This window comes from Phoca vitulina, unplaced genomic scaffold (assembly GCF_004348235.1).
Source record: "Phoca vitulina isolate PV1807 unplaced genomic scaffold, GSC_HSeal_1.0 scaffold2, whole genome shotgun sequence".
In the NCBI taxonomy this organism is placed as follows: Eukaryota; Metazoa; Chordata; class Mammalia; order Carnivora; family Phocidae; genus Phoca; species Phoca vitulina.
The window spans coordinates 51,313,395-51,333,780 of NW_022589705.1; the positions used below are offsets into that span (position 1 = coordinate 51,313,395).

General features: G+C 48.8%; 1 protein-coding gene across 4 annotated transcripts in view; it reads left to right on the forward strand.

Moving 5' to 3' along the window:
- The window catches only part of KANK4 (KN motif and ankyrin repeat domains 4), a 64,887-nt gene that overhangs the window by 22,864 nt on the left and 21,637 nt on the right, over window positions 1-20,386 (forward strand). The window contains exons 1-3 of one of the 4 annotated variants that reach the window (XM_032427576.1): window positions 4,212-4,402; window positions 10,784-10,871; window positions 17,394-19,340. In XM_032427576.1, coding sequence (XP_032283467.1) covers window positions 10,856-10,871; window positions 17,394-19,340 — 1,963 coding nt within the window. In that variant the 5' untranslated portion in view covers window positions 4,212-4,402; window positions 10,784-10,855. Of the gene's footprint in view, window positions 1-4,211; window positions 4,403-5,118; window positions 5,202-5,411; window positions 5,594-10,783; window positions 10,872-17,393; window positions 19,341-20,386 lie in introns of those variants that run through there. The other 3 variants (XM_032427593.1, XM_032427584.1, XM_032427567.1) reach the window with 3 other exon arrangements.

Genomic DNA, 20,386 nt, shown 5'->3' on the forward strand with positions numbered 1-20,386 from the left:
GAAGGCAGACGCTTAACCGACTGAGCCTGTATATGTATTTTACCACAATTTTAAAAATTAGGTGATGGCAATGTTTGCACAAATCTGAGTATACTACAACTATTGAATCGTCCAATTTATAGGAGTAAACTGTATGGTATGTAGATTACATCCAAATAAAGCTGTTTTAAAAAAAATCCTTTCCAGCTCTGACAGTTTCTATGATCCATCCATTCTTTCACGTATTTATTCACTGATTCAAACATTTTTGTTGAGTTCCTATCATATCAACTGTTCGGAATAGCGTGATAAATAAAGCAAACACAATCTCTGCCCTCCCCTCACTTAAAATACTATGGGTTTACAAAGGAATCATAGCTAACATTTACTGACTGTTTATTTTATACAGAGCATTGGCACAAACACTTTGCACACTCATTTCATGCGGTCCTCACAACCATGTACTTAGCTGAATAAGGAAATTTGCTCAAGGTCACAGAGCCAGGATTTGAACCTGGTCTGCCCTACCTCAAAGCCTGTGCTCTTAACTATCATATGTGGCCGCTGGGTTCCAGCCACCTGGAATTGGGGTCTCCCTGAAGACCTGCCCTGAGGCCCATGTGTCAGGCTGCCTGATCTGGTAGCAAGGGAGAGTGAAAGATGAGGTGGAATGCCCTCCAGGAGGGAGTGAGTTTGGAGAAAAAGGCCTAAGTCAGGGGTATCTTGCATAGCCATTTACAGTAATCATTATAGAGCAGGTATAACTATCTTTTAAAAATGGTTAGGTGATGGAATTTTATTTCATTTTATTTTTTTTTAATTTTATTTATTTGACAGAGAGAGACACAGCGAGAGAGGGAACACAAGCAGGGGGAGTGGGAGAGGGAGAAGCAGGCTTCCCACCGAGCAGGGAGCCCGATGCGGGGCTGGATCCCAGGACCCTGAGATCATGACCTGAGCCGAAGGCAGACGCTTAATGACTGAGCCACTCAGGCACCCCTAGGTGATGGAATTTTAAATATAAAATCAAATTCACAACTGAATTTATATTATTATATTAACAGCTAATATATTTATTATTTGTTGAACACAGCCTATATAGCAGCCTTGGTTCTAAGTGGTTGACATACCTCATCATATTTAATGCTCCAGGACATGTAGGGTGTATTACTCTTCCTACTTTATAAGTGAGGCAGCTGAGGCACAGAGAGGTTAAGCAATCTGTTCAAGGTTGCACAGCCAGTGGCAGAGCTGGGATTCCAGCCATGGCTTCTCGACGTGGAGCCCAGACTCTTAACCACCACAGAACTTGCCCTTTGGTTATGTTAAGATATACAAAGTAGTTGGACATGAGGTGGTAGGATTATGGTGACTTCCCACCTTTTTCCCCCCACAAATAGTTAATACTTTTATTTTCCAAGAATATATCATGATAGTGATTTTTTAGACCAAGAAAAGAAATCACACGTCTCTGTGACCTTTTCATCTTCCTACTTCACTGTTTTATTTGGTTGTGTTTGATTTGGCAGCTGCCTGTGCACAGGCACAAACGAAGCCCGGGCGGGGGAGGAGAGGCGGGCAGCGTGGCGGGAGATGCGGTGAGGTGTGATGCCACAGCAGCCCTGTTGGGGGCCGCTGCCCCGATTCGGCTTATATTATACCTCATATAATCTTCCCGGGAGGGCGCGTCCCCTTCTCATCACACCCTCATCCACACGGAGGATCTTTCTTTGAAGACATTTTCCCCCCGGAACTTGTCTGTGTTGTTCGACGGTTAAGCGCGGTGCATACACTGAATTCGAATCTGGGTGAGGATCGTGTTGATACCTGGGCAACTAACTGCACTGAGCCTCAGCTAATGGGAATCACCGTACCACCCCAAAGGGTTACTGTGTGAATTAAGTTGGATGGTGTTTGGAATGGACCTAGGGTGCCTGGCACAGTGTAGGGTCAACAAAGAGTACGGCATTTGGATGTTATCTAGGTCCTTTTTGATTTAGAAATCTTTCAAATATTGACCATCAGTGTTTCTTCTTTTCTGAGTTGCCTGCTCGGGCCCCTTCCTCATTTGTCCCTTGGTGCGTGGATTTACAGTGCGTTTGCATCAAGGACTGAGAGCGTTCTGGGAGGGTCTTTTTCCCTGGGGCCCTGATGCCTTCCATTTTCTGTGGGAAACACATTGCACTGGTTAGTGCAGGCTCCTCTCTCCCTGAAATTGGCCCTATTTCCTCCCTGAGAAATTTTCACCCGTTTTAGAAAGGTCAGTCTTCAGAACAGCTGATCCCCCCTCGGACTGCTACACCCCCAGGTCTCACACACGCATGATTTCTTTCTCCATCCATTTGAGTTGTGGTCCGTCACAGTGGCCGTGGCCAGAACCAGTCTGCTCAGAGAGGCTCTGTTTCAGTGGCATGCGTACCTAATGAGCATGCTCCCCCTCGACCCTGGGTAATCACATCAGCTGCAATAGCTGACCTTCCAGAGCAAAGTGCAAAAGCCTAAGGGACTGCTTAGATAAAAGGCACATTCTTAAGATAGTTTCATCTCCTTTTCCCTCTTGCCTAAATGTCCATCGTGCCTGACTTGGAGAGTCCACTCTTTTCCCATCGTGGGGCAAACGGGACCTGGGCCAGAAGTTGGAAATTTCTAAACTGCAAAAGGAATCAGTGTCCCCTTGGCCAAGTGATGCTTGCCAGAAAAGTTCTTGTGGATAAATGTGTGTGGTCCTGGGGATTCTCCGGGGGGCTTGGTGGTAACATAAGATTGGCTACTATCTTAAGACCTCTGTCCGAGGGAGGCCTAGGGGTGGGGACATGCCTGTTTCCGACACATGGCAAGGCCCAGAGGCCATGGAAGGGGGTCCTCCCACAAGAAGCACAACCCCCTAGAGAGTTGTCGGGGTTTTCCATGAAGACCTTCACTAAATGCTGCGTGGACAGCACCCACCCTGAAGCTTGCGTCCCGCTATGTGTGTGTCTCCTGCACTCACCTGCAGGCCCGGTTCAGGCTGCATAGCTGTGAGGAAAGGGTATATTGGACCGCGAGACAGAAAATCTGAGTTTTAGTTGAGGCTTTGCCTTTTGTTAGCTTTGTAATGTGGGGAACCAACTTTGTTTCTTCATCTGGAAAATGGACGGTAACATTCCTGGTTCTGCTCACCTCCTTGCCTGACGGTGGAGTGAAATGAGTGTGGGAGGCAAATTAGAAAGGTGTAAAAGAAGACTCTCTCCTCCTCTTAGAGATAGAGTGGTCAGCACAGTGTCTGTCCCAACATCTCAGGTGGAGCCCAGAGAGACGAAAGGGCTTCTCCTCTCCAGAAAGAAGTCTGAAGTCATAGGACCCGGTGAAATGGAGAGCTTTTTTTTTACTCCCAGTGTCCTGGTGAAATGATACATGCTTCTAGCCATTCTCTGGCCAGTTTGGAGGGGATGGTCAATGATCATTTTAATCTATCAGAGAGGCAGCTTGCTCCTTGGTATATTTTTCCACATAACCTCAGAGTTCAAGGTATATTTCTGATTTTTTTTTAATACTGGTGGTTTGGCCTGTGTACTCAGTTAACACAGAAAAATACTTTCAGCAGTTGAGAAAAGTGTATGCTGCTGTCCCATAGCCTTGTCCCTCACATCCACCTGTGCCCTTCGGGAAGTCTCTTGACCTCCTTCTTGAACAAGATGCCCTAGAATCTTTTAAGGAAAATAAGGAGTGTGACCCAGTATAGTAGGAAAAGCAGAATTCTAATCCAAGAATATTCATTTTAATCCAGAGTCACTCTAGGGTAAGCCAAGAGAAGTCATTTAGAGTCTCTGTCTCATTTTCTGCACCTGTACAGTGGGGATGCTCATCCCCATCTGGCTGCCTCAAGTTGCTTCAAGGATAAGTGGGACGCAGAATGTCAAGTGCTTTCCAAGTGCACTGGGCTGGATGCAGGCAGCATTTCGGGGTGACACTCAGCTCTGGCATCAACCGCAGCGTGGGTTGGGCAGTGTCTGTGAAGGTCAGAGCTGCTCTGACATGTCTTACTGATGGAGCTTCATTTCCCAGGATAGCCTCGTTTGGTAAAGGGGCTCACGGAAGGTAAAGGGGACGAGGTCCCTATAATCTTTTTGCTAAGCCTGCATACAGGAACCCAGATGTTCTCCTGGCTCCTTTTGACCACACCTACCCTGCTGTATCTCCTTCAGGTCCAGTTGTGGTGCTGGATTTGGAGAGCTTGGAGCCTCTGAGCGCAAGCCTCACACCCGCCTCTGCTCCAAAGAGCTGTGGCTGCAGTGGGTTGGCTGAGACTCTTCACAACGCTTGCCTGAGACCATCTGAGACCGTCCTCCTCCATAGCTGCCTTCTCGCTGGCTCCTGCACCTGCCCCCTGAACTCACTGGTCTGTGCTGCAGTTAGAAACCCTGCACAGAGCTGGATCCTTATAGTAGGTATCTCCTGGCTTTTCTCTTGCTGCCAGAATAGGGTGCATTTTGGTCCAGGGGCATCAGACTGTAGAGTGGCAGGAAGCAGAAGCTGCCAGTCTAGTCTGGGATCTCACTGGCCATTATACCTTCCTGCTCTGCCCCAGTAGACTTCCAGTTACTGACCAGGGCAGCCAGCCCTGGGATTGCTCGCGGAAGCTTTGCATGGTTGTGGGGCCCCAGGAGGTCGGTGGAGGAGGAAGTTTCTAAAGCAGAGCCTGGAAGAAAGAGATGCACCCCTGGAGGGTTTCAACTCCTAAGGACAATTTCCCGTGTCCTCCTTAGGAACAGTTTTATTAATGAGCCGCCTGAGCTGCAGGGAGAGAGAAGGAAAAGCGTAATTAATTATGACCCCTCAGAGAAGCATCCAGAGTTGGGGCAGTCAGGGGAGGAAGGTGTGTGCTGTTTCGGTGTCCTTACCTGTGGCAGGAGCTCTGGGCACTAACTTACCAATGAAGGACTTGAGCTTGCTTCCTCTTGCTGCAAGATCGGGGATCAGCTTATTGAGCACTGAATTCCTGCCTGACCCTACTTGCCCTCTTCCCGGGAGGGAAAAGGAAGTCAGTATTTGCTTTTCCAGCAAGGTCACGGATCACCTGACCAAAGCCTGTAACAGCTGGGAAGCCAGTGCTGCTATGCTGACACGCCCCCCCGCCCCCCCCCCCCCGCCCGCCCAGCCCTCAGCTCTGGTCCAGCAGCCAGCACCTCACTTTCAGCAGGGAGCCGCTCCAGGCGATGGCAGGGGGAGGATGCCAAGGCAAGGTAATGTGGTGATGATAGCTTTCCTCCCGACAGTTTGCCCTTCCTCACAAAACTCCAGATTCAGCTGCTGCATTGCAGGCAAATATGACAGACACTTGCCGAACGATATGAGAACGGAGTTCATGAGGTTGTGTCAATGTGCCATTTATTGAGAAGGAGTTATCTCTTTGTTTCCTGGGTCGCGGGAAGTGAGCCGGCTGGAGAACTCTGTAGGCAGAATCTTTTTTAGGAGTGCAGCTCCCCTTCCGCAGGTGTTCGGGCTTCAGCCCCTCGGGATGTTAAGCGGCACCGTCGGAAGGCTCCCCGGCACAGGGGCCGTTTACACTGGGAGGCATGGGGCCCTGGAATGGGCAAGCAGGAAGCGCTCATCATTTTGGCAGGATCTGTAAGAGGTACGGGTACATTGGTGTTTTTTTTTTTTTTTTTTGGTCGTCTTTTGGAAAGAGTGCTTTGTCTTTGCAAGTGATTGTGCAGGGACTGACGGGGTTGCTGTTTGGTGCACTACCTTGCTAAATACTTGACTTTGTAAGGTTGAATTCTCCAAGAATTATCGTGGCAATACGGCCGTGCTTGGAGCCAAGCTTTCCTCTCAAGGAAATGCAAGCTGCTATTTATTTTGGCATGCAGCCTGTTCTAGGATGAAATACGGCGTTTTTATTATTGCAGAATAAAGAGAGGTTTGAAGAGAATAAAAGTACAGAACTAGGTTTCAGTTTCAGGACTAAGTAAAGGAAGGTTTCTTTGTATTTGGATTTGAGGTTAGGAATGAGATTGTAAATGGCATCATAAAAGGAATAACTGCGGAGAGGGAGAGGGTGTAGGTCTACACTGCAGGAGTCGGGCTGGCTGGGGGAAATCAGGACTGTTCCTAATGTGGCCTGGTAGTCACACGTGGGCTATCAGAGTGACTGCCCCTTTGGTGGATTTTGAACGGGCAGCCTCAGTCCCCATCTCTTCACTGCCGGTTGGCTTGGAGAGGGGGTGTGGAGGGATGAAGTCGCACAAACTGTCCTACCCCTAGGTAACTGGGTAACTTTGGATCGGCCACAGAGCCTCTTTGTGCCTTCGATGTCGTGTTTGTAATTCGGAGGTGCTACCATGAACTGAGTGTCTGCCACATGTTAGGATGTGGGGGTGTGGTGGTGGGGGGTGAAGGGGAAGAGATGAGTCCTGCAGGAATTCTGACCTTCGCAAGCTTACGGAGTAGGAGGGGAGAGGAGCGAGAGAAAGAGAGAGAGAGAAAGCTGTATATACTTGAAACATCTAGAATATGATGAACTAATGAGAGAGGCTGGGACCGAACGGGGCATTCTTGATCCTGGGATAAGCCATCAACAAATGAAAAGTTACATAACAACACCAGGTAGTATAAGGTTCTGAATACCGAGGACACAACCTAACGGCATTGAGTAATAAATTGCTTTATGTCAAAATTTTTAGTGCTTTAGAAGGTTGCAAAATTCCATTCGAAAGGGGACTTCTGCCCAACAAAGTTAATTTTCATATTCCGTTGTATTGCAGAGTAGCATGTGTTGATGTGGCAATTTTTCTTCAATTCCACTCACCAAGTCACATCAAACATATACCCTTAGCTAAATTCTAAGATGTCCACCCCTAGGACCATGCCTGTGGCCCAAGTGCAGAAGGAGGCTGGGGTGGGTGAGGCTGCCAGGGGCAGGATGTGGGCCTGACAGTTCCCTCCTTTCCTGCCTGTGTCTAGACCTTTCCAGTGGAAGCTTGCTAAGCCCTCTTCTTCAGAGAGTTGGGGTGTCAGCTCCATTTAATTTCTGTAACCTTGCAATGATTGATTTTAGTAAAATTCAAGTCTAAGAGAACTATTAGAAGTCTCCATAGAGTTCTTTTTTTTTTTTTAAGATTTATTTATTTATTTGAGAGTGGGGGAGGGGAGGGGCAGAGGGAAAGATCCTACAACCCTGAGATCTGACCCAAGCTGAAACCAGGAGTCGAACACTTAACCGACTGAACCATCCAGGTGCCCCTCCATAGAGTTCTTTTCAGTGAAATTTGACCTAATGTGTGCTGCATAATTATTTGAGGCCCTAGGATCTAATACATTAAGGGCTGAATCCTAACTCAAACCAAAGGCAGTGAGTGTGACTGAACTCTCTGAGGTGAGGTGAGTTTGTGTCAAAGATCCATCTGCACCCAGGTGGCCCCCTCTTGCTTAGAAGGAGCCTTGTTGCTTAGTGTCCAGTCTTGGAGAAGCAGATCACACACACCTTTGGCCAAGAGGCCTTACAAGAGAGTAGTTCTCCTTATCTGTGCCAGAAGGTGTTTTACACATACTTGTGGGAGAAGCAGAGAAGCATCAAAGTCAGGAACATTTCCTGCTCCCCAACCCCCCGCCTCCCCTCCCCCACCCCGCCGAGAGAGCTAGGGATCAGTCGTAGCAGTAGCATCGGACTGGGCAAATGTTTACAAATCACTTCCCAGGACATGACTGGAGTCGGCTAGACTTAAGGGCAAATCCTGCTCCAACAGCTGCTTGTTATGTGACTTTGGCAGGCCTGGAAACTCTCTCAGCCTCAGTCTCCCTATCTAAAAAATGGGGACAATAGTAATAATCTCCTTGGGGTTACGGTGAGGATTGCATGAGATAATTCGAGCATGTTAAGTGCTTTGAACTCTGCCTGTTGCTCAGTAATGATATGGGGTTGGAGGAAGAAGGGAACAGAAGGGAGAGGAGAAACCTATGATGATGGAGAGACAGGTGAGGGGCCGCGCTTAGAGTTCGTGCCCTCACCCTTCTCTTCCCCAGACTTCACCTTGAAGCTGCCAAGCCTCTCCGGCCCGCCAGCATCTGGGAGGCTCCCCCACCGCCTGCAGACTGCCGACCTGTGGCATTATCAGCTGCAGTGTCCTCTGCCTGGAAACCTTCTCTTGCTTTTCTTTCTTTTTAAAAAAAATTATCTTTATTTTTTAATTGAGATAACTGAGACATAATTGACATATAATATTGTATTGGTTTTAGGTGTACAACATAATGACTTGATATTTGTATATATTGTGAAATGGCTTCCACAGTAAGTCGAGTTAATATCTGTCACCATAGTTACGAACTACATAACACCATAGTTACATAGTTACAAACTATTTTTATGATGAGAACTTTTTTTAAAATTCCCGTCTAACACAGTGTTATATATTAGTTTCAGGTGTACCGTATAGTGATTTAACAATTCTAAACATTACTGAGTGCTCATCGTGGAAGTGTGCTCTTAACCCCCTTTATCTATTTTGCCCATCCCCCCACCCATCTCCCCTCTGGTAACCATCTGTTTGTTCTCTATAGTTAAGAGTCTGTTTTTCGTCTGTCTCTTTTCTTCTTTGTTTGTTTGGTTTCTTAAACTCCACATGAGTGAAATCATATGGTATTTGCCTTTCTCTGACTGACTTATTTCACTTAGCATAATACCCTCTAGATCCATTCATGTTGCAAATGGCAAGATCTCATTCTTTTTTATGGCTGAGTGATATTCCATTGTGTATGTGTGTGTATGTGTATACTGATATATATATATCACACTTATGATGAAGACTTTTAAGATCCACTCTCTTAACAACTTTTTTTTTTTTTAAAGATTTTATTTATTTATTTGAGAGAGAGAGAATGAGAGAGAGCACATGAGGGGGGGAGGGTCAGAGGGAGAAGCAGACTCCCTGCCGAGCAGGGAGCCTGATGCGGGACTCGATCCCGGGACTCCAGGATCATGACCTGAGCCGAAGGCAGTGGCTTAACCAACTGAGCCACCTAGGCGCCCTCTTAACAACTTTTAAATATGTAATACAGTATTATTAACTATAGTCATCATGCTGCACATTACATCCCTATGACTGGAAGTTTGTACTTTTTGACCACCATCACCCATTTCATCCACCCCGTCACACTCTGCCTCTGACAGCCACCAGTCTGTTCTCTGTATCTATGAAATCGGGTGTTTTTAGATTCTACAAACAAGTAAGATCATATGGCGTTTGTCTTTCTCTGTCTGACTTATTTCACTTAGCATAGCGCCCTCAAGATCCATGCATGTTGTCACAAATGGCCACGATTTCCTTCTTTGTCATGGCTGAACAATATTTCATTGTATATATTTACCACACTTTCTTCACCCTTTCATCCACTGATGGACACCGAGGTGGTTTCAGAACCTTTTCTTTCTAGCAAGGGCAAACCTCCCTCGCCTCAGGTTAGAACCTTCCAGATCTCTCCACTTGCTGCCTCCTTAAGCAGCCACACTCGCCCTCCTTAAGCAGCCACACTCGCCCTCCTTCAGTCACAATTGCCCTCCTTAAGCAGCCACACTCGCCCTCCTTCAGTCACACTTGCCCTCCTTCTCCCCAACGTCTCTCTACTCCAGCTCTATGCGGCATTCAAACTCAAGTACTTCTTGCCCCCAGAGTAGGTGAGGTACTTCGTGTTGCCATTCCCTCTGCAAGGAGTGTCTCTGCCCCTAGAAACCGGGCGTGCCCTTCCGGGCTCTGTCACACTTGCATAGGTAAAGGCCCCTATGGCAGCTCATGGAATGAGTTTGGAGCGCTCACAGAGAGGATACATGAAATTTTGCCGGGCAGATTTTAGACTTCCTCTCGTTTGGTGGACCACACATTTCCCAGCCCTCTTCCCCAGTTTACTTATTTCTTCCCCTTTATTCCATCCCGGGTTGTTGGAGGCCACCCCTCATCCATCTCTTACTCCCAGTTTCCCCCAACCCTTCCCTCATCCCCAGTACACTTTTCTGGTCCGGACTTCATTGCCAAGCACACTGGAATTCCTGAAACAACCCTGTGTCCACTGCTGAGGTGTCAGATAATTCACTGTTCTGATGTGTGTGGAGTTAGAATCATAAAAAGACCATTTCCTGGGTGATTTATTATAATGAGGGCAGGAGCCACATTGTTTACCATTTGAAGAAAGAGTCCTGGCAATGGATTAAAACTTTGGGGAGAATTTATGATCAAACCTCAAGGTATCCTAATTCAGTCTGGACGGTCTTCTGCCTGAATAGTTCCTGATGTCTTTGGAGCACCCAGCTTGAACTTGCCCTGCCCTGCCCAAGATTAGACATCACCTCTAAGGAATAGTGCCTCCTCAGTACTTGCAATGATCTCACGCCTGTTTTGAATCTCATTGGGATGTCTCAGATCATTTATAGGTACTCTGGTTCCAGTTTTTTCCCCCAAAATGGATTAGAATTATTTTACCATGACGGAGGGGAGTAAATTACAGCTTTTGATGTTGTGGAAGGAGTACCTTGCTAGTTGTCAGAGCTCTGGGCCTGGCTCCGCCCCCTTCACTAGAATGCTGAGAGGCCCTGCACAAAGCAATTAACTTCTGAGCCTCAGTTTCTTCGTCTGCCAAGTGAGGGGGCTGGGCCAAATACTTCCTTTGGTGTCGACCATCGCTAGCATCCTGGGAAGACATGCCCAGGGTCGGACACACTCTAGGAGGAGTGTGGAGCTCCTGGGCACCCCTGGGAGAAAGGCAGGGATGGGAGTTCTTTGGGGTGCTCTTGCCTCCATACTTATGCTAACTGTCCTTCTGTCCTTCTTTCTTTCAGGACTCTTCAGTGGGTTGTACAGACTTATCGGATGAAGAGTGCCTGAGAGACTGACAGTCTGCATTCCCTAAGATGGAGAAGACAGATGGTAGGCAGGCTGCTCTCTATAACCTGGTCTAAAGTGAGCACTTGGGTTGGAAAGGGATTGCTACCATAGATCCGAGAAACAGCCTAAGGGAGGCTCACAAGAGACATTCCCCACACAGATAGTGCTCGGAGACCCAAACTATGTGTTTCAGGTATGAACGAGAGAAAGTAGTAGAGGATGAGAATGAAGACTTCTGTAATTGTTGGACAGTTTTCTCATTTCTTCCAAGCACCAAGAAGGGAGCAGGATGCTCTCACTCATTACTCTCATTTTAAGGATGAGGAACTTGAGGTCTGAGAAAGAGGCACAATATGGTGAAAGAGCCTCCATGTATATCTGGGTGACTTCCTGTTATTTAACTCCTCTGAGCCTCAGTCTCCTCATGTATCAGCGTTGCTGTGGAACAAACCACTAAAAAACTTATTGACTTAAAGACATTTACTATTTCTGAAAAGATTCTGTCTGGGCCCTTTTTTCTGGTCTGGGCCAGCACGGCTGGTATTTGCTGGGCGTCTTCATGTGTTTGTGGTCTTCTGGGGCACTTAGCTGGATGGTTTAGAATGGCCACACTTACATGCCTGTTGGTTGACTCTATGTCACCTGGGGCACAGGTGATGATTTGGCCGTGTGTTTCTAACCACCCAGCAGGTTAGCTGGGGCCTATTCACATGCTGGCAGAAGGGTTCCAAGCACAGCAAGAACAGACAAACCCCAATGTGCCAGCAGTTGTCAAGTCTCTGCATATGTCACACTTGCTGTTGACCCACTGCCCAAAGCAGGTCACAAGACCAACCTCAGGGTCTGTGTGGGAGGGGAGGGTCCAAGAGTGGGGTATGATTGTGACTGTTTCTGCAAACAGTCTACCACACCTCGTTTATAAGCAGGTATTAATACCTATTCATACAGTTGGTAAAACACTAAATGAGATAACGCATGCAAAGTTGTTGAGTAATACTATCTAGCGCAACAAATGTTTTCATGAATATTCCCCTCATCCCCTGCCCAGGAAACTTGCTGAAGGTCATAGACTAGACCCTGATCTCCTGACGACTTCTTCTTCTTTTTTTCAAGATTTTATTTTTAAGTAATCTCTACACCCAACATGGGGCTCAAACCCATAATCTTACATTTTTTTTTAAAGATTTTATTTATTTATTTGACACAGAGAGAGAGCACAAGCAGGGGGAGCAGCAGAGGCAGAGGGAGAAGCAGGCTCCCCGCGGAGCAGGGAGCCCGATGCGGGGCTCGATCCCAGGACCCCGGGATCATGACCTGAGCTGAAGGCAGACGCTTAACCGACTGAGCCACCCAGGCGCCCCTCAAACCCATGATCTTGACATCAAGAGTTGCATGCTGCACCGACTGAGCCAGCCAGGCACCCCCCCCCCCAATCTGCTGACTTCTAATGAAATGCTCTTTCCAGATCACCAAATGTCAGGAAACGGGAGTGCCTATAATCCCCGAATCACATGACCCTTCACCAGCACAGGACTTAGGCACCAGACAGCAGCCCCAGCCCTGCGTCTTCCTTCTTTCCAAATGTAGTCACTGTATATTTCAGGAGTCTGCCTTTCTCCCCAGAGAGCTGCCTTTTCATGGAAGTGGTTCCATAGAACACCAGCTAATTCTCTTCATGCCCCAGGGGCCTGTCATTCCTGCCTGCCTCATTTGTCCCTGCTCAGCAACCTCAGCACTGCTGTGCTACTCCACGTGATTCCCACAGCTAGCTCAAGAAAGGGCCCCCCTCCCTTCAGGCACAACCGCCTCACGAAATAAAGGCAGAAGAGGGACAAGCTTCCCTCACTGTCTTGGCCTTCTGAAGAGGCTCATTAAATTCCCCTTCCTTCCCGCTGTGTTTTTGGCCACTTTCTCTATAGTTTCTGTTTTACCCATTTCCTTCAGAAACCTAGTATAGTCTTTTGGACTTTTCTTTCTCGCATTAAATACCTCTGATTCATTAGCTCACCTGCTGAACTTCACTGTGTTCCTCAAGATAATCACTGTGGCGTCTCCTTCCTTCCCTAGGCCCCTTCAAATCCCCTTTTCCTTGCGTCTGTGAGTCTTAGGCTCATGACTGTGTTTGCGGGTCATTTCCAAGGGTCTAGTTATCTGGCGTGCTTTCAGACCAAGACTCTGTAGGGAATCCTAGGTAGCTCTGAGCCTGTATATCTTACTTTTTTCTTCTCCCCTGACTCATTTTCCCAGTTCCTCCAGAATTATCTTCTTGGACTCTTGAGGCTGTCATTCTAACACAGAGCTAAATATTCCAAAGAACGAGCACACCCTCAGCAAATCCTCCCCTGCCCGACTCAGAACCAGCCCATCGTGCCTTTCTTGAGTACCTGCGCCATGTTCTCTCTATCGCATTCATGCTAACAACCACAACAACTCTGTAAGTTAGGTATTATTATCACCATGTTACAAATGGAGAAACTGAGGCATAGGGGAATTCAGTAATTTGCCCAGAATCACAGAAGTAGGAAATGACAGAGCCAAGATTCCAATCCAGCCAGTTTAGCTATGTGTTCGTTTATCTGATCAGAAGCTCATTTTGAGCAGAGATGGTCCTCTTAATTAATTTTTGCCCTGGCCCAATGCCCGGAATTCTGAGCTCCTTCATACCTGTCACCAGGTAGAATTAAGAGGAACAGAGCCAAATGTGAGCACAGGTCTGCTGGCATATCAGATCAGCTCCCTCATTCAAGGTCCAGCATTCCTTTTACACTGGGAGGAAGAAAAGGAACACAGTGGTGGGTGGCGGGTGGAGCAGATGTGTGTGTGTGTGTGTGTGTGTGTGTGTGTGTGTGTGTGTGTGTGATACCCCATAGTACTAGCTTAGGAAAGCACCTACGTAACCCATCATCTTGGATAGCTGTTCAGTCTCACACTCCTTTGGTTTCCTTCAATCTCCCTTGTGGAAGATTTTGCCTTTGAATCTGCTCTTTCTTATTTGATGCTATTCTTGTATTTGTGCTCTGGACCTGATCCCAGAGGCCACTGGGTAAATCAGCCTCAATTGAATTGAGGTAATAAGCAGATAAATAATGCAGCCTTTCCTTTAGGAGACTTCTCTGCCTTCCGGGTCATAAATCTGCTCTCTGCTTAACCTTAAACAAATATCTCCTCTCTGATTTGGCCTGTCTCTGTAATCCAGGAGGCTGCTGAGTCAACCAGGAGGCCTAAGAGGACAGCTGAGCATAGTCTGGAAATCTAACAGAGAGCAATAGCTCTCAGTTACTGAAATTACCAGTGTGCTTCTTTGGGGAAAAGCAGGTTGGTAAAAAAAAAAAATTGTGTGGGTGAATGGGAACTTATTTGGTGTTTTGGGGGGGCTTGAGAAGTACTCACTCCTTCCTGCCTGAAGTTCAGGTCCCTGGCACAGAAACGGTGGAACCCAATGAAGACCATCCCGTGGGTTGTCCCCTGCCATGGTCATGGTGTAACTGCCCACAGGCCCTGTGGCCTTACTGAGCATCGAGCCCGGTAGGCTTGATTGTGTCAGTGTGCACAGTGTCGGCCTGCATGTGTCTAGTTGGCCTCGTTTAGTTCTTTGGAAATAACTGTACTTGTCTAAGTACAGAGGGCCACCTGACAGCACGTGGCACTGACCGAAAGGAGAGATCTGTCGGGCAAGAGGAAAGAGGTCAGGCCTAGTGTGCCAGCACCTTTAGGGGAAAAGCAACCCCAAGAAGCTACCCCAGGTAGCACCTTCATTTGCACCTTTTCTTTAACTTGTCCCTTTCCCTTCATTGCTTTTAGCTTCTCTTACCTGGAGCATGTCAGCTGGCTCCCATCTGGTCTCAGGTCCTTTGGTTTGTCCTTCTTCCAGTCCTCTGCGAGGACACTCTTTGTGACACCACCATTGATTACCTGAAGAGTAGAGTCAAAGCTTGTTGGTGTGCATGCAAGCTGCTCATGATCTGGTTCTTGCTGACCTTTCCAAATGTCTCCTTCTCCTGGTTCACCCTTCTCTACCACACATCACCCGCACTTATAGAACCCCAGAATACTGTGGCATTCCATACCTCCGTGCCTTTGCACATTCTCCAACATGTGTCTAGAATCTGTCCTGGCTATTTATTGCTGCACTACAAACACCCCAAAACTCAGTGGCTGAAAATAAGAATGTATTACTAACACAGGTTAGCTGAGTGGTTCTCACTCGGAGTCCCTCCTGTCATTGAAATCAGATGAAGGCTGGGGCCGGAGTCATCTGAAGGTTAATGCCTGGCACCTGGGCTAGGATGGCTGGAACAGCTTGGGCTGGCAAGGCAGCTCTCTCCCTCTTCCCACATCACCTCTCTATGGGGCTCTTTGGCTTCCCCACAGTATGGCAGGTCTCGGGGAAGTTGGACTTCGTACATGGCATCTGACCTTCCACTGAGTGGAACTTACTGGCTTCTTACGACCTAGCCTGGGAATTCTCTCAGCATCGTTTCTACCATATTATTTTGGTCAAAAGAGTCACAGTCCAGCTCAGATTCGAAGGGGTGGAGAAACAGACTCCACCTCTCAGTGTGGGATTCCCTTGACTGTACAGAGAGGGTGGGAAGTGATGGTGGCCATCTTGGAGATAAACAGCTACAATGTCTTTCACCCTCTTGTTCTGGCAAGTTCCTGTTTGTTCATTTTATGCCCAATCTTATGTCACGTTTGTGAAGTCATCCCTCTCCTCCCAAGGCAGAATTAACCTCCTGAAGAAACTGGGAAAATAAGTCAGGAAGGCTGTCTTTTGGGCACGTATCTGTTACCATCCTTGGCACACCATGTTGTACCTACTGGTGTTTCTCCTACTTGACCATACATTTTTTTGAGGGCAGGGCTGTACCTGATTTATGTTTGTGTCCTTAGGATCTAGCTTAGCAACCAACACATAGGTCTGCAAAAAAAAACAGTGGTTGAAGTGAGCAAATTGAATTACTACTATTTTGTAATTTTGCCCCTAGGGCCCATTACCCTTGGAACCAAGCAGTCAGTCAGTCACAGAGAATTTGTGGAGCTCCTCCTGTGTGCCCAGGCAAATCAGCTTCCATTATGGGGCTTCAGTTCTCTCTAATTTGTGTTTCCACAAAGACAATAACTACAATATTGAGTATATATGGATTTTCATCATTGTTCAAAGCACTTTATATGTATAAATTAATCGGTTCTCACAAGAATCTCACCTTGCTGTTAGTATTCCCACCGTATAGATGATGAGACATAGGGAGGCTAAGTAATTTCCCCAAGAGCCGAAATATAGACCAGGCTTTTGAATCTGCATTCTTGATCTCTCGCTGCCCACTATGTGCTCTCCTGAGCTAAGCATTTTGGGGGCATGTTTAACAGAATGTCACAGAGACAATAAGGGGGATTACATGAGAACAGACTGTTTAACCTGAAGAAGAGGCTACTTGGAGACAAGTCCTTATGGATTCAGTCAAAGGACTGACTTGTCCTCAGCATCTCCTGCCGGAGTCAAGAAAACCACTGGTGCCTTGGCGTGAGGGAGAACTTTCTCACCACAATGTCCCCTGACAGTCTGGACTGCCCTGAAAATTCATGAGACCCACTTCTCTTGGAGGACATAGGCTAATGTCCCTTTGACATGGCCCTTGTCCCTTACCACCTTTTATCCAGTCTGTGAAGAATGTGGTATTTCCTCACTTGACATGAGTTTTTGTTTTTTAAATATTTGTATTTATTTATTTGATAGAGAGAGATATAGTGAGAGAGGGAACACAAGCAGGGGGAGCGGGAGAGGGCGAAGCAGGCTTCCCACTGAGCAGGGAGCCCGACATGGGGCTCAATCCCAGGACCCTGGGATCATGACCTGAGCTGAAGGCAGACACTTAACAACTGAGCCACCCAGGCGCCCCTTTACATGAGTTTTTGAAAGTGAGGTTCATGTTTGTTAAGCACTAAGCAGTTTTCAGGTGCAAAAGAGCATGGGCTGTGCATGATTACACACGCCAGTTCTCTCTGATCTTCATGTGCCTGAAGGCTCACCCAGATGAGGACGCTTACATAATGTAGAAGGCATAACTCCTTGATATCTCTGGCTTCAGCAAGATTTCCTAGTATCCATTTGAGTAATGCGAGGTTCTGTCATAATGTCGAGGCAATTGTGTACCTTATCCTTCAAAACCCTCAATATTCATAATTGCCAATTAGTACCCTGATCTGGCAGATTCCTGGCCATTTCAGTTCAGCCATTACATGACTCAAACCCAGAAAAACAGTATGAGACTATTTTATTTTGCTGGCCTGCCAGCAGATTCCACAGCAATAACTGAGATGCATACTGCAAATTGGAAACTATTTCCTCTACCTATTTCCTTGCAGACATTAGCTAAGTACACACTGATTTAATTACCTGGATTCTCAGCATGGCCAGAAGACTGTGAGCATCTCAGCTTAATTTAGAGACAGGGACATTTAGGAGAAGTCTCACGTGAGAGCATTAAGTCTAAATCACACATATTAGGCCTCACCACCCATAATTCTTATTAACATTGTGCTTCCTTTTTACATGTCTCCCAGCCAAAGACCAGTCCTCCTCTCAGGGGGATGAAGAGAAAGGCCCTCCAAAGAGCCACCCCTACTCTGTGGAGACCCCGTATGGCTTTCATCTGGACCTGGACTTCCTCAAGTACGTGGATGACATTGAGAAGGGAAACACCATCAGAAGGATTCCTATCCACAGAAGGGCCAAGCAGGCCAAGTTCAGCACCTTGCCTCGAAACTTCAGCCTTCCCGACAGCAGGGCTCGCCCCCATGCTGCTCTTCCCCACCAAAACTGGTCCCCAGTGGTGCCGAAGAAGGTGTCGCTGGGGACAGAGGAGCGAGCCCAGTTGCTGCCCCCTGGTGAACACCCGCAAGCCTCCGCCAGCGGGAGTGAGGTGAGCTACCACAGGAAGGCCCTACTGGCAGAGACAGCCAGACATTTGGAGGCTGTTGCGCCCAGGGAGGCGGAGCCAGCCCCCGGGAGTGGACGGCCCCAGCTCTTGAGAGCGTCCAGCATGCCAGCCACACTGCTACAAAACAGGGCCTCAGAGGACTCAAGCCTAAACTCAGGTCCCCCCACACCTCCAGCCCTCCCTCCACTTCAGGGTGAAGGCAGTGTCTGTGATGGCGCCTTTGGCCCTGCAGACGGATTTGCAGGTTTTCAGAACTCCACCCCACGAGCAACAACGCAACCCAAAGTCAGAGAGTTTGGGGACGTGGTGCCAGGGATTCCAGAGCTGGTCCAGGAGGGCACTGAGCCTCCCGAGGACGAAGATGAAGAGGAGGCTCCAAATCCCCTCTCTCTCCCAAGTCCTCCCGTCTTATCCCAGGATGCACTTGTTGTTCTGGAGGATGAAGAAGACGAACACAAAACCAGAGAAGCAGAGGTGGTGGTCACCCCTGGCTCCCCAACACCCAGCCCCCCACCGCTGCCATCACCCATTCCTGAGAAGGAGTTCCCCCTAGAAGAAATCGAGCTCAACATCAGCGAGATCCCACCCCCACCACCTGTGGAGATAGATGTGAGGAGCATTGGCATCCGGGTCACGGAGGAAAGCCTGGGCCTCCCCGCGGTGGATCCCCAAAGCATCTCCAGCCTGAAGCAACGGCTCTCTGCCCTCGAGGGTGAGCTGTCTGGAAGAACCGAGGAACTGGCCCAGGTCAGAGCTGCCCTCCAGCAGCAGGAGGAGGAAATCAAGGCCAGAGGGCAGAGGATTCAAGAGCTAGAACACACTGTAGCTCGACTGGCAGAAAAGCTTAGCCACGAGAACACCAGAGACATTCGGGGCCACGCTGACGTCATGGTCAACACTGACCCCCTCCGTGGACTCTTGCCCAGGGAGTCCTGTGACAAGGGCATTGAGGTCAACCTTGTGGGCAGCACAGGATCTGAAAGCTGGAGGGCCAGAGGACAGGAGAATGGCCTCTTAGGGGGGCAGGCCAGCCACAAACGGGGGGATCGGAGCCCAGCAGAATTCGTGCCACCACCACAGCTGTCACTGCCACAAGGACCCGAGGTGGTCCTCGCCCCCTCTTTACCTAGCTGCCTCTCCACTGAGCTGAGGATCGAAGAAGCAGGCCCTGAGCAGGAGGGAAGCCCTCAGATGGGAGCCGAGGGTCTGGGCGGGGGAGCAGGGCACTCTTCATGGAGCAGCGACAGAAAGACGCCCCCAGCAGCAGCAGGGCGAGAGGAGACCAGCTCAGAGCTGCCGGGGAAGGAGCACCCGGGGAGGCCACCAAGCTCGCCCACAGATGCCACTATCGGCCAATACGTTAAGAAGATCCAGGAACTCCTGCAGGAGCAGTGGAGCTGCCTGGAGCACGGGTACCCGGAGCTGGCCAGCGCCATCAAGCAGCCCGCCTCCAAGCTCAGCAGCATCCAGAGCCAGCTGCTGAGCTCCCTCAACCTGCTGCTGTCTGCCTACTCGGCCCACGCTCCACCCCAGAGGGAGCCCCCGGCCCCCTCTGCCTCCCCGCCCATGGGTAAATACTGGTGCCCAAGGCAGGGAGCCATTTCTCCTTTACCTGACGAGTCAAAGGGAATAAGGGTTTGAATTGCATGTGTATATTTTTCAAATGTTCAAGCACCTCCAGGAACCCAGTGGAAGAAACGCCCATCTATGTAACAGTGGAGGCCCTGTGCCCCTACTCTTGTCCTGGCTCTAAGGCTGGGACTGACTGCAGGGCCACCACATACAGCTGGCACAGATAGCACAGGGCACAAAGATGCCAGCCAGGAAGGCACACGGGGGCTGAAATCCAGCCCCCACTCACTTGCCGAGTGTGCAGCGCCGTGTCCACCCGGGCGGCGCCCGTTTCTCACCTGCGTCGCACGACGGCAATGTCTAGGGCAAGAAGGGCCCTGGCTGTGTGTGCTCTAATCCTCAGCCTCCCTTCATTGTTTCCTGGGCTCTTGCCTTCCTGTGGTCCTCTCTGCTTCTTGCATTTAGGGGTTCGCTCTAGCCTGGTTTTGAAGGAGCACTGTATCGAGATCTGAAATATTTCACTGAATATTTTCTGTGTGTGCATGTGCGTGTGCGTGTGTGTGTGTAGGAGGGAGACTGAATGCTACATGTGGAAGTCGACCCTTGGGCTGAGCAGCACTTCTCTTGTAACAAGTTACACACTCCTTTCTGTTGAGTAAAGTGGAACCATACTTTGCTTTGCTCAACGAGCAGTGTGCAAGTCTGCGTCCTGCTGCAGATCACGAATGGGCTGCTTTTTTCATTATTTTGGTGCTAATTCCAGTCTTGCCCATTGGAAAATGCCTCCGATACCTTTGAGCACAGCAAAAAAGATGTGCTCTTGCTCACGCGTCTGCCACGCCTACCCCACATCCCAGGTGTCAAGTGGCACGTAAGCCAGGAAAGACCGCGGAGGTGCCCTCGGGCCGAGGTGGGCGCGGGAGCAGGAGTCGTGTGTATGGGGTTGTGCGCCTGCCCCGCCATTCACCGAGCAAGTCGGCTAAGACAGGGACAGTGACGGCACGCACAGCACACGGCTCTTCTGGAAGAGTGCTCCAGGAGCTC